This window comes from Pholis gunnellus, assembly GCF_910591455.1.
Source record: "Pholis gunnellus genome assembly, chromosome: 8".
Classification (NCBI taxonomy): Eukaryota; Metazoa; Chordata; class Actinopteri; order Perciformes; family Pholidae; genus Pholis; species Pholis gunnellus.
The window spans coordinates 12,681,211-12,695,681 of NC_136534.1; the positions used below are offsets into that span (position 1 = coordinate 12,681,211).

The 14,471-nt window shown below is 42.3% G+C and overlaps 1 protein-coding gene across 1 annotated transcript in view; it reads right to left on the bottom strand.

Moving 5' to 3' along the window:
- Positions 1 to 13,757, bottom strand: part of deptor (DEP domain containing MTOR-interacting protein) — a 34,174-nt gene extending 20,417 nt beyond the window's left edge. The window contains exons 1-5 of the mRNA XM_079164682.1: positions 13,381 to 13,757; positions 13,034 to 13,126; positions 9,370 to 9,548; positions 8,705 to 8,828; positions 1,003 to 1,181 (exon numbers count right to left, since the gene is read on the bottom strand). Coding sequence (XP_079020808.1) covers positions 1,003 to 1,181; positions 8,705 to 8,828; positions 9,370 to 9,548; positions 13,034 to 13,126; positions 13,381 to 13,394 — 589 coding nt within the window. The 5' untranslated portion in view covers positions 13,395 to 13,757. The remainder of the gene's footprint in view (positions 1 to 1,002; positions 1,182 to 8,704; positions 8,829 to 9,369; positions 9,549 to 13,033; positions 13,127 to 13,380) is intronic.
- Between the last annotated feature and the right edge of the window lie 714 nt (positions 13,758 to 14,471).

Below are 14,471 nucleotides of genomic sequence, written 5' to 3' on the forward strand. Positions count from 1 at the left end.
GGTGAATCAGAAAACAGATGAAATACAAAACTTGAGTTTAATCTCTGATCTGTCTTCAGTCTGGTATGAAACTCCAGTGATGTTGAGAAACATCAGACCAGTCCGATCAGCTGCAGCGTCCAATCAAATAACTGATGAACAATGAGGGGGCGTGTCAGCCGCTAAAACATTTCCTGGAAGGCTGCTCTCGGGCATCCTCGCTCAAGGCTCCTCAGGGATTCCTCCTCCCTCCTCGCTCCTCTATCCTCTCTCCTCAGAGCAGAAATATGAGCTTTGGAACGGCCGCCAATATGACGGCGCAGAACAACTTCCGGTTCAAGCGAGGAGCGAGGAAATGACAAATAAGAGAGTTGAGGATGTACCTTAAGAGACGAGTGAAATACAATCCCAGCCAGCGTGGCATATAATGTGGGACAGCTCAGAACGTAGAGGAGATAAGCTGTAACGAGTTTCAGGACAACAACGAATGATGAACTGTTTTTTGTTTTAGGTGTGAAGTCTTTTCATAAGATCTTTCTAGACATGTATATGATGCTTAAATGGGCAAATCGTCCTTCTGTGTTAAAAACTGCTGCATGCTCAGATTGAACTGCACTTGACTTAGTCAAGGACATTTATTTCAAGAGTCAAAACTATATGTGTGAGAGTGCAGATCGGGCAGTAATCATACTGTGAGTCAGTACAAGTATAGCAGCCAGGACAGCAGAAATGTATCACCATGAAGTGCTAGCTGAGCTCTTAAGACAGGATCATGCAGAGGAGAGACGTGACTACATGAAGGGGTTCCTGGCTTTACTGTCCCCAAGAGCCATTCACAGATCATTAATCTGTCAATACTGCACTCAGACTGTGTGACACTCAGTTGAAGGAAGTAATATAATGTTGAAATACTTTAAATTAAACACTGTACACACTAATTGAATGACACAGGCGTTGCTTGGAACTGCGAGCCGTTCGAATAGTTTCCGGTACATAAAAGATCAGTTTCCCCGTCTTCCTCACCATGCTGGATGATGCCATGTTCGAGAAGCCTCCGTCCCAGCTGCCCTGCCTCCTCCCTGGTTGCCATCTCGCCCTCCTGTAGCAGCCAGTCGATGAACTCAGCGGCCACCAGCGCCCGCTCGAATGTCTCGTTCTCCTCCTCTCTGGTTTGTAACAAGGTGTTTTCTGTGTTCATCAGCCTGTGGAGAGAAGAAAGCAACGTTGAATTGGTTAGGAAGTCAAAGAGTGTGACGGAGAAGATCGCTGCATTCAAAAAGGTGATCTACTCCAATCCATACACTAAGCTAAAAATGTATGACCCACTACACTCAGACAGTTTGAGGTCAAAGGGTTTAGCTTCATGGGAACTGTGAACCAATTCAGAGATTGGAATCGATTTGGTTTTTGAATCAAATTAGAATTAGATATTGGTCCGAAACTGACTCAAACAGCTGGATTGAGTATCAGCGACAACGGGCCAATCTGGTATCGGATACCATTATTTTAATAAATAAAAATAATTTAGTACATTTATATCTATTCATTAATTTGTTACATTATATTTTACAAAGTTGGGACGCAATGTTTAAGTCAAGCCTGGTGTTGCTTAAAAGAATGATCCCAGTCACTCTCACACAGTGAGACAATCAGCTTATCAATTAAACACTGGTATCGGATCAGTACTCGGTATCCAAAGCCCAGGTACAGAAAAAGTCGGGTCTGTGCATCCCTATAAAGTAAAGTACTCTCGACTGTATCAGGAAAATAAATGTGAATATGCTACAACTTTTATTTTGCAGCTCTGGTGAATGTCTCCATAGCTACAGCTGGCTGGGCTCATGTACTTTAGCAGTGCTACACACAGCACATACTCATCTAATGGGACGAAATGTGAGTTCTCAGAAATGCTGCAACATTTATAATCATTGGACATAATTTGACCCTATAGCACTATTTAATTACCCAAAAGATGCATTCAGTGTTCAGCAAAACTAGGGGTTACCGGGAGTAAGCAGGGAAAATCATCCAAACCAGCAGCTCTACCCATTTCTCCACTCTGTAACCTGCACAGTCAAACGCACAAACACTGCAACCGTCTCTGGATTAGCACTTCAGCCACATAAGTGAATCTTAGAAATAAATTTATATAATTAGTAGAGCCTCATACACCAAAAACTACGGATCAGATTTCACCAAGTTTCTACTAAAGAAATACAAAATATCACAATTGAGGCTGTAGTTTTGTTTATAAATGTGTGTAATTCTTAATAGGATTACATGAAGCGGGTGGTGTTCTCTCTTCCGAATCACACTAGATGACACATGCAAATTTAAACAATCAAAGTCAGACAAGTACTCACATGCACAGAGAAGAATAGCTGACTCTCCCCTTATAAAACACACATTCACACCCCAAACACTGTCATCTGAACATTCACACAGTATAACTCAGCCAGGCAGTGGTTACAAGAAACAATAAGCTTTCTGTGACACACCTGTGCATGTCAAAACATGTGCTTTCAACTAAGTTTATCATCAAAGAGACAGAGACACTAAACTTGCCACATCTTAGTTGGCTGTGTTCTGCTGGCACAATATGAATACCCACATTCTGTTTAATTGGCCATCAATCAATCGACTCAACAGTCAGAGAAAGACACTGAATGCAGGAATGAGTCCTAAACCTGTATATAAGACAGCATTTTCCCTCGTCTCATAGTCAGTTTTGTTAATGGGTTTTTGGTTAGAGGCCTGAAATAAGGTTTGTGAGAAGTTTTGTTCTATGATGTACAATCCGTCAGTAAATACCCCTCTCGTGACTTTTGAAGCGTTTACGAGTCTTAAAAAGGCGGTGTCGAACAAGTGGCTCAATGAGACTAGAAAACGTCATCGCAGCCTCGTTTAAACAAGCTCATGTGCACGTGGTGTAGTTCATTTACAGCCTAACGTTAGCTCTTTACTACTGGGTATCTTGCAGAACAAAACGGGCAAGTATCCTACTAAAAGACCTAAAATACACCATCCCTGCAGCCCTCTACAGCCAAAGGCTTACGGCTCCGGGATAGGAAACTTTGACAACCACTGACCTATTTAAACCAGCCCAAACTGGAGACAAGAACCAGTGGTGCCCGCCTATCTGTCCGGTTGTTGTAAGTTAGCTTTAGAGGTGCTGATAAGCGGGTTCTGTTACCGTTGGACCGCGCCAAACTAGCTGTTTCCAGCATTTCCAGTCTTTATGCTAAGCTAACCAGCTGCTGGCCCGAGCTACATATTTACTGTACAGACCCGACAGTGGCATTGATCTTCTCATCTAACTCTTGGCAAGAAAGCAAATAAGCGTATTACTGTCTGGCATTGACAAGCCATCAGCACGTCTATTGTTCATACATTTCATGGGAGGAAAAACAGCTTCCCCTTTAATGAAGCTAAATGAGGATATGAGAAATTAAACTAAATGAAACCTAAATCAGGTGCAGCTTGTGAAAAAGCCTCCTTCTTTCTGCTAGTAGGCGACCATCGTCCCAGTGAGGTTCATTCAACTATGACTTATGATCAAAGCTGTAGGCCCCCCATTTAAAAAGGGATGAATTAGGTGACACTGTATTCATCAAAGTTCAACCTCGTGTTAAGTTAAAGATAGAACTGAAGTTTAAAAAACATCTAAGAAAATGACTGCTTCAGTCCTTCACTCATGTAAAGTCAACACACTACAGAATACATTTGTTTAGATGTAAAACTTTGATGGATTAGGAGCTTTCGTGGGCCCACATGAGAAGCCAACATCATAACACAAACTAAAGAACTGTACATGTTCTATGGCTGTGTACATAATGCCATTTAATCTATTTAAACATGTTAAGTCAATAGACCATGTAATGTTAGCTTCAAGGGATTGACTCAAAGTACTGTACTCAAAGAAGGCACAGTGCTTTGAATGATAGCATCCTGAATATTAGGCAAGGCGTGAGACTGTACATACAGCATGCAAATGGTTCATGACAACTTAAAGTGGGACGAGGCGAGCTGCCGTGACCTGGATATGCACTCGCCGTAGTTGCTCAGTCAGCATACCTAACTCAGCTGGAGTAATGCCCACTGAGACGCGTTTGTAGGACCACCAGGCTTTTACCTGCTCTCAGATTTGGTCATTAAAGAGGGTCCCTGATGACTCTCTAGGGCCATGCAACAACTTTTAAAAGCAGAAATACGACTTTGAGGGTCATCTAAGGGACATGTGAGAGCAAAATAGAGTAAGCGGGTCACAGGCAGGCCAACGTTTTAAAAATAAACGAATAAACGATGAATAATAAAAACGCACCGAGAATCATCTGACCTGGAGGATGATTTGGAGGAAGCAGAATGTGTTTTTTTCCTTTTCTTTTTCAGGCCTTACCTTTAATTATTTAATGCTGGACCTAAGTCATTTCTAAATATAGTTTATTTCTGAATAGAGCGAAAGTGGAAGTAATCAAGGTGTCATGGCCTCCTTCTTTTAACTCGCATTTGCTTTAACAAGAGAGGCCGCCAGCTCAGTAGTATTACTTTAAAAAGCAATGTTTGTGCTTATATTGTCACTTTCTATCAGCAAGTTAGAATTTTAAAAATGTTTTTTTTCCTTGTTTAGGTCAATTTGTTTGTCTCAGTAGTTATTTTTATCAGTAGAAAAAACAATGCTATACCTCATTCAGAAGCCTTATTTAGAAAATGGGGGCCGCATTTGTTGCCGTTTCCTACATGGCCAACTTCTCAGAATGTTTATGCAAGCACATTGTCACACTTCATGACCCCATTTTAGCTGCACTGTGGCAACCTGACACAACTTGTGCTGTAAACAAAACCAGTTCTGAACCTTCAATGACGCATAACTTTCTAATGTCAAATCTGTTTTATTTGCACAGCTCGGTTGCAGTGTCCAAAGGCTCCTAACAGCGACCTCATGGAACAACAAATAAAAGAGAACGTTGCTTAATGTACTTTTCGGGACTCTCAGTAGAGATTCGCATTACTTTAAACTAATCTAGCCTAGTTAAAACATGAAATGTTCAAATACCTTTATGGTAAAACTTCCTTGGCTAATAACCTTGATTTATTGTAATAGCCTAAGACATTCTACCAGTTATCAGTAAGTCACGTGGAAACATTAGGATCTACTCTCAAGCAGACAGTAGCTGATGTAATTAGCCAGCCATTATCAGTTGTAACTTAGCCGAACAGTGACACAGACGTCTTCTTACTTTATATTGGTTGAACACACGATGAACCAGTGGTACGTTTAGAAGTCAATGGTTGTGTTGGTCTCTCTTTGTGGATGTCTGTAATGCTGGAAATGGCCACAGTAAGGTGGTGTAGTGAATGCAATTTGCAGTTAATGTGCTAAAGCATACAAAATGGTCCATTTGGGTCCAAAGACAAAATGCCAACATTTGTTTTCCGATCGGTCTAAAGTGATCAAATCTGATACGGACGTACTTTATATGTATATAATAGTACAAATTTACCAAGTTTTAGATCAAGAGAAAAATAAGACATTGGGCACATGGGACTCCTTTTTCCCCTAAAATATAATGGACTATATTGCAAAAACAGTAGTCCCAAAGACTAAATATAGTACGACAAGAAAAACTGACCAATTGTTCAGTTGCGGGAACAAATGGGACTGTGGTGCCTGGGCAATGAGAGACAGAGTCTAAACTGAGTTGTTTCGTAGCCTTGAAAAAGACGCACGGAGCCGATAAGCAGCATTGTCTGACTCTTTCACACTAGAGTACACGCTGAGATTCAGCTAATGCTGAGGCACAGACATAAAGTATAAACGTGCGCACATGACAAGAGAGAAGAAGCTGCAGAGATTGAATCTGAATTTGTGATGAAGTAGAGAGAATAAAGCTCAAATCGTGAAGCTCTCTGTGCCTGAAGTAGCTCAGGGAAACTAAGATGAACACATTTGTACTTTAGTGTAATGCTCGAGTGCTTTATAATAACATACCATTTTAAATTGATCAGAAATGGAATAGAAAAGCCGGCTTTTGACAAGGTTGGTGATTTTAAACCGAAATTAAAAGTGTGGAAGTAAAAGAGCAAAGCTTAAACCGTTCAAAATGTTAATATTGCGGTGCCCTTCGGCAATGCACATTACCCACAGCTGCCCCAGTGAGGATCCTCTACTGCGGGTGTGAATGTGTGCGCGCAAGAAGCGGAATCTACTCCACGTAGATGAAGGTTACATTCAAGTGTTTTGGTTCATTTATTCAAAAGGTAATTTGTTTCATTTAATAGTTCAATATGAGCACGACTAAATCCTTTATATTGTTGCCATTCAACCACAATCTAGAGTACACATTCACAAGTAAACAGTCCAACTGGTGAACAATGTTTTAGAAAGACCTGTTAAACATTGTCCTCTCTGACTAAGCCGGTCTCCTAGGAAATGCTGTCAAGACAACGCTTTGAAATGTCTCCCTGCGGTTTTTTTGTTTATTGGTTTGTCTATGCTGATTTTACAATTGACAGCACCAGAGATCAAAGTGTGTTTGCAGAGCGCTGTTTATTTTTCCAATGGAAAAACTAGATGTGAATATGGCTGTAGGCAAGGGTCCTTGTTGAACATGGTAAACATACAGTTTACATGCGTGTCAGCATTTGCCGATTATCACTAAAAACAAAGTTGCAGAAAAGGGGATCGTTATTTGCTTTGCAGGTATTTAGTCACAACAAATGTACTGAACGAATAAACACCTGATGATGGCGTTAGAAGAAGAGTCAGGGGTTATTATTACATTATTACATTCATCCTGAGAGAGACATGAATGTGTGTACCACATTTCATGCAAATCAATCTTATAATTGTTGAGATATTTCAGTCTGGACCAAAGTGGAGGGCCGACCTACATTAATATCCCTCGAGCCACTCCGCTAGCACGGCTAAGAAAAGCTTATCGGTTTACACCAACATACATTCAGGCCATAAAAGTCACCTTTGGTGGCTTACAGAGAAAAGTCAAGAATATCAGTATTTATGTAATAAATAGATACAGAGAAATATAATGTCAAAATGTACAAAATCAAAAAGAGCAGTACTGTATGGATATTATCTCCTGTATGAGTATGCTGAGGCAGACATCTATTGAATTCAAATTTCTGTTTAAGACAATCAATCTAAGATCTCATTCATTTTAGAAATACTGAGATTAAGTTGAATGTTTGCAATCCTCTTACCAAAGAACCAAATCATATATTTGAGCTCTGGGAGATGGTTGGTTTTTTTTGGACCGTGACCTTTGCAATAAATGAAATCATGAAGCAACTCTAGTTTGCAAGCAAGCAACCACCACAGCGGAGGGGAGTGTGTGTGTGTGTGTGTGTGTGTGTGTGCGTGTGTCCTCGGCTGCACCATGGTGATTACATAAACACATAGCTTTGAGAGCTGAGACGACAGATGTCTACCTTTAGACTATTTCTTCCTCTTATGCAACTGCTCTGTGTGCGTGTGTGTTTGAGAGAGTGCGTGTGCACGTGGGCATAGGAATGTGCATGTGGTCAAAAAAACATGAAAAATAGGTCTTTGTTTATGCGTTAAGAGGCATAGAAATATTGTTTACTCGTGGGACAAAGAGGGGCAGGATGCGTGGTACAGGGAAGGGGAGTCAAGCTGTGTGTGTGTGTGTGTGTGTGTGTGTGTGTGTGTGGTACAAAAAAAAAGACATTGAGTGTGTGTGTTAACGCAAAGAGAGTGTTTGCGTGAATCCTCAACTGTAGAGATGCCACTAAGAGGAGTGGAGACACACAGAGGAAGACTTTGGGGTTACTATAGAAACAATTAGTCTCATCAGTATTGGAACACGAGCATCATGGGTAGAAAGCTGATAAACATAATCAGTATCATTAGTGGTGTCCTCTCGCCTCTAAATCCATCTCTGGACAAATGCTGCGAGTTAAGATGCTTCCAATGTCTCTTGATTTTTCCAATCCCCGCAGCCTCCTACTGCGGTCAACAACCAGTCAATACGATGCCCTCTAATCTAATGAAATCCAATTTACCAGCAAAACAAATGTTCCAAACATTAATGGTGGCAGCATTTCTGACGCATTCAATCATGCCGTTGAGAACGCTCTCACAACGAAACGAAGAGGAAGACAGGAAATACATGCATGGCATGCGCTGTTGCTTGCCAAAAAGGCCACAAAGTTTAGAAAGTTTGAACAGCACCAGATTGTGAAGTGATAATTCACCGTTCATCACGTCAACAACATCAACTTTACCAGTACCATATTTGAGGAGGTACGCCATATAGCTTAAAACACTGATACAAAAAATATCAGTATTTGTATCAGTGTATCGCAGTAAAATTGCTTTGTCAAAAAGTTACAAAATCCACCTGAAAAATGGTGCCAGCCAAGAAATATTCTGACACATAACTCCACCTGTTTCCAGTCTTTGTGCTACGCTAAGCTACCCTAAACAGCTGCTGGCTATAATGCCATACGTATTATACAGATATAAGAGTGGTGATCTTCTAATCCAACACGGCAAGAAAACTCATAAGAATATGAAATGTTCATTTAAAGCTACGCGCTAAAAAGGTGAAGGAGAAAAGCAATCGAACGCTAAGAGATGCCTGGGGACTTTCTGTTTCCATTGCACAAATGTATGAAAGGCCATGTTCCCTCAATCCCTCTCATAGCTCCTCTACGACTGAGTGGTTGTGTTTGAGTGTGTTCATACTTCTCATAGATCCTCTGCCCCCGCATGAAGACTTTGGCTTCACTGTCCAACGGAAATGTGCCGTCGTCTTTCCGGAAGCGGTAAAACAGCTTCAGGTCTTTGAACTCCCGGTGCTCGTCACACACTGAAAACACACACACACACACACACACACACACACACACACACACACGCACAGAGGGATTAGTTTTGAGGTTATGACTAATAAATGTCGGTGTAGTTAATGATGAATTAAGAAACAAAATAGCATAAGCGAGCGAGTCACATAATGGGAACACAGGCATTTTTACTATGTTAGTATAAAGCAGTCAGTGAAATCTTTAAATCCTTAAATCATTAATGTACAGCCGGGATGAGTTAATATTGAATTGGCTCTGCATAAACTTCCACTAAAAAAGGAAGGGGCAGCCAACTCTTTTGTCTCTGTTTCAATGTTTGGTCAAATGGGAAACAGGCTACGTTTGAGCCAAACTGGCTGGCAGACATGAAGAATCATCTATTAAGCGGCACAGATCGTTCTCAGAAATTGTCATGGAAGAAAGACAGACGGAGAGAGACCCTTGCTGTTATAGAAAAGGGAAACCACAAAAAAAGTAGATACTGTACAAGACTAAGCCCACACACTTTGTAAACACATACACACACGTACAGTAGCTCAGCGTTACCGTGGTGAATGATGCTCTTGTCTAGGAGTTTCTGTATGATCTTGATCGCCGTGTCTCGGTCTGAGGCCTCCTTGTGTTCGATGAGCCAATCAATGAGCTCCTTGGCCACAAAGCAGTTTGGGTAAGTACGCAGGTGGTGCCGCCGATCCTTGATCACTTTCGCCTCATGGAGCCGCAGCCTGGAGGGCAGCAAACCAAACCAAAGAGGGGGGGAAAAATCATTAAGAGTTCTTTGACATGCTAAACTATTGATTTAGACTTTTTTCATTTGAAATCAATGACTTGAAGTCAATAATAGTAACAACAACTCCTACTGTAATTATAAGAATGAGAGTAATGAGAAACGCTTCACCATCTAAAAGGGAACAGTCCCCGTTAAAGTTATGTGAACTGAATATCATATTTTAGTCTTTAAGAAAAAAAACATCTTCTAGAAAACATTTAAAACATGCACCCAAAGATAAATATGTGATGAATTGCTGATATCTAAATATTGCTGTTACAATCACACCCGATACCAGACAACGCATGATGTTGGTTTGTTGTTGATGAAATTATATCATTTTTGGACTGCTGAGGTATCATGAACCTGACAATGCTTCATTTATTAAGAGACAACATCACACCAACTCCATGAAACTAAAAAGGTAAATTTAATATTTCTCTCAAATTGGGCTGAAAACTAAAATGTGGATTGGGAGAGAAAGGAGGAACAAGCAACCCCAGACTTGCTGGTTTCATTTTAATCTTTAATGTCACATTAAAGATTAATGTGACATACGTTAGCTGCATTATTAAGCCAACGTATAAACTGCATAGTATGTTGGATACTGAAAATAAAAGGTGACTAAATATGACAATCATATTTCAAATACCTGCAATAAAAAGCCGATGCCTAGTTGCCAACCTGGCAACCACTTTTAAATGTTAGTTCTTAGCGCTTCATTGAAAAACCGTCTGCAGGGATTTATATAGTGACTACATTGCATGAGGACATGACAATCCTCTTAAGCCTATATAGATGGCCTAGATGCTGGTTTCACATCAGCACGGTGACCCCTTCCTGACCCTGGTCATTGTGAAACAGCCCTCCGCAGCCTTAGCAGAGCCTCCTGCAGCTAGCTAGTTCCCCTCCATGCTGGGTCTGTGTGCAGCTGGCTAGCATCACTCCGGATTAGCAGTGACAGCCCTGGTCCAGCGCTGCCCAGTAAGACTTCACTTCCAACCAGGTCTGGCATCATCCTCTCCTCCTCCTCCTCCTCCTCCTCCTCCTCTGTTCAGCTTCAGGGGGTTTCATTCTTATCTACCAATAAATTGTCTCAAATGGAGCTGGAAACAAAATCATCCATCTTGCTGTTTCCTCACAGGACGATCGGGTCTACGACTAATTGTTGTGGTCGGTGTTCTTGTTGCTGCCTTGGTTACCCCTCTGTAGCAGCATTTCCAAAAGTTGTGGTGGATCAAACGACGACAGGAAGGAGCGTTTCTGAATGGGCCTCTGGCTCCCAGTATGACCAGAACGATGCTGAATCCCGGGCTGCAAACATTCACAAAGCCTCCCTCTCTATCGCAGTCTGACATTGTGCAACAAACGGCCTATTCACAGCTATGAACTGGTCACAAGCCGTACTACAGCAGCTGCATGTGTCTGTGTGTCACGGTATCCGTCTTTCTGTCCGTTTTGTCTGAAACGGATCCGTTTTACGGTGCGAGCTGTCGACATGATGGGACACAAATGGGTGTTAAGATATTCCAAAACAGCCAACAAACTGTTATCAGTACCGGGAACTCATGTCCCATGAGCTTGTTATAAAATGATCAAACAAGGGCGTGGATACGGTACACACCTTGCTTTTATACCAGCAAGTGTTTCACATCAGGTCATGTATTCTTTGACTTTCTCATTCCATCGTGTCATCACTTGGTCTGAAATATCAATTCAGACCAAAGGACAAAGCTAAAGCAGGGCGTCAAGGTAAAACACTGAGTGAGAGCATCAATCATTAAACTGTCCTGTGTGTGTGTTTGTACTGCAGTGTAACGAGACTACAGCCAAAGTCAACGTGATCCTAGTTTCAGGTTAGTTTAGCAACGTTTTCTAATTAGCAATAAACGCAACGTACAGGAAAATCATTGTAGTGCAGGTATTTCAGCAGGAACTAAAGCATTGGACAAATATTTTTTATATCCTGAGGGGACATGACTTTTTGTACCAAGTTTCATGGCAATCCATCCGATAGTTATTAACATATTTCACTCTAAACCAGAAATGTCAACCTCATCTTTGCGCTACAGGAAATGACACCGGATCACCAAGTCAATAGCGTGTATCCTCTTGGGACCACGAATGTGTGCACAAAATGTCACGGTAATCCATCAATAGTCGTTTGATAGATATTACAGTGTGGACCAGTGACATTGCCATCCCCAGGGCCACGCTGCTGGCGTGGCTAAAAAAGCTCTCAGCTCTGAGAATGTACAATATGCAGAAAGACAGAGACTTGAATGTCTTAACATCGAGCCCTTTCCCCCCAGAACAGCAGCGTCTCAGAGGCAGGGGACTCTGAGACAGCCAACCCAGCGTTCACTGACACTTGCCACACTGCCAGCTGGCAGCCTCAGTATACAGCTGTGCCAGAGACACTGCGCACATACACACACACACAGTACACAATGATAAACTGGAAAACACACACTGGTGCTAAGCAAAAGAACACCAAAGAGTATATTCAGACACAGACTGTTAATCTCTTGAGGTGATGACTGGTGGTACTATTTATGGTTCTACAGAACAGAACAATGTTTCAGCGTGTACCACTTCAGAAACAGCAAAAGCTCGAACTCAGCGTATCCCACCCAGCTGGAAAGCACAATTCAGCGAGGGGGGGGGGGCTGAAATTCCTGGCATTGGTGCCATGCTTTACCTACTGAGCCTCTATTCATTGCTAAGAGCGTGAGCCAGCGAACGCCACCAGGGTTTTGGGGCCTTTCTTTGCGTACGGGAGGTCAAAAGGCGCAGCGTGCCAACAACACTGCATGGGACAGCAGTGCAATTCCCTGATAGGATGAATGGGCAGGGCACGACAATGATTAGTAGGTTGATCATTGCCTGTGCAGCTCAAAGGGCGCTGAATTACCGGAGCAACAAAAATAATGACTCATGTGTTCAGTCCTTAAAAGCAAAACAGCCTCCTGCAGAATGTAGACACTGCCTCAGGCTGATATGTGCATGTGATGTAGGTGAGGGGCAGCAGTGTGCACGGGGAGGGTTGTGCATGTGTGGATGCCTTTGTTTGGCCGTGCATGCTGCAGTGGAGCTGAAAGCTGCCTGTAGGGCCAGCTAGCAGTGGAGTGCATGGAGAGCTACATGCATGATCATTAACCTGCCGTCACACATGCTTACAGCACCCACTTTTCTCAGTCATCATGTCCTGTCATCGTTCATCCTGATCTGGGTCACAAAAACTTGCAAGAGGATGAAAACGAACTAAACAATGATTATGTACTTACAGGATTTACAAATTGTTGGTATTCAGCAATGACTGTATAGTTGGTGATCAGTTAGCAGACGACCCTGACTGAAATGCCACAGCTGCTTTCATTGCGTGACCTGCATGCAGACCCGGGGTCAGCGGAATTTCTGACCGGGGACCAACCGACCTACCTCAGCTGTTCTCCGGTGACGAGCACCTCGGCCAGCCGCTCCAGCTCTGCAGCCTTCTTCTGCATGGTGTTCCCGATGCAGTCCATCTCTCTGCTAACATAAGAGGCACAATCCCAGGGTGTGTTTTTTTTTTATGCCAAACAAACATCAATATTTCTCTCACCCAGATATGTAAATGAGTTTTAAAAATGTGTGCAGCAAAGTGTGGACCAGTATCGTTCCAGCCGACAAACACACAGAAAGGGGAACGAATTGATTTAAAAAAACAAAGGCATGCGAAGCCATCCACGCGGTGGTGATTTCAAAAAATAAATAAACAATGCACTGACACCTCGGTTTTCGCTTACCCTTCGAGCAACATTGAGACGTTAAAGAAGAGCCTATTAATAATCCCTTTGATGAATGAGGAGGGAAATTATTTCATCCCAGGAAACATGCAACAATGCAGTCAGTCACAGCCCAGCCCCTCAGTTTGTCAGCAGCTCCATTAGTCCACTTTTAATTCCTCGAAAACCTCCAACGTCTCCAAATATCTGCACGCGCACATTAATGCATGCGTGCATGCCGCGTTGCCTTCACGAATGCCTCGAACGCTACTTATCTGGTGTTTTCTTCGACGCAACGCTCGTGAAAACCCGCCGAGTGCTTTCTCTCAGCGTTGGGGTCGGTTTGTTTGTCAGTGACACGCCACACGGGATGCGTGCACGTTTTTCGCCACGGCGCAGCCAGCACCCATCCACAAAGCCCCCGCATTGGGAGGTATCTGCTGTCGTCACTGGGGGGAGTAAACCGAGGGGGCGGGGTTACAGAGGCACGCGGGTGCGCTCGATTCATACACCGCGTAGTTTGTGTTCCTCGAGATATCCGTGAGAGTTAAGCTGCCTGAAAGTTATCTCCTTCCAAAAGATGTTCTCCAGTTCTATACCCAATAATCAAATAAGATGGAAATAAAACTATCACTAAAACATTTTAAAAATACAAAGTGAGAGTGTGCAACCTCCTGCAACAAAATTCACAATAACTAAAGCATGCTATAGCCACGTATCAACAACTCAATTTAATATCTATCACAACTGCATGGAATTCTTGACCCAACCATAGTTTTTTACAGTTGATTTTAGCTCTTAATCCCTTTTACAGTTATGATTTAAAAACTGTTCATCGTGCTATAGTATAAATCCCATATCATGGTTACTATCATCATTGAAATGTCCTGAATCCATTGTTTCATTTGTTTTCCTTTTAATTGTGTAACAATCGAAAAGGAGGAGATTTTGATTTTATATAAATATATATATATTAATGAATCACGTTACTGGTTGCACATTGGCTTGCTATTTACAACATGTGAAGTATCTGTATGATCTGTATCTGAGGTGAACATAAAACCAACGCTTCCCACCCAGCACCGATGAAGTCATCTGGCTGCTGATTGGCT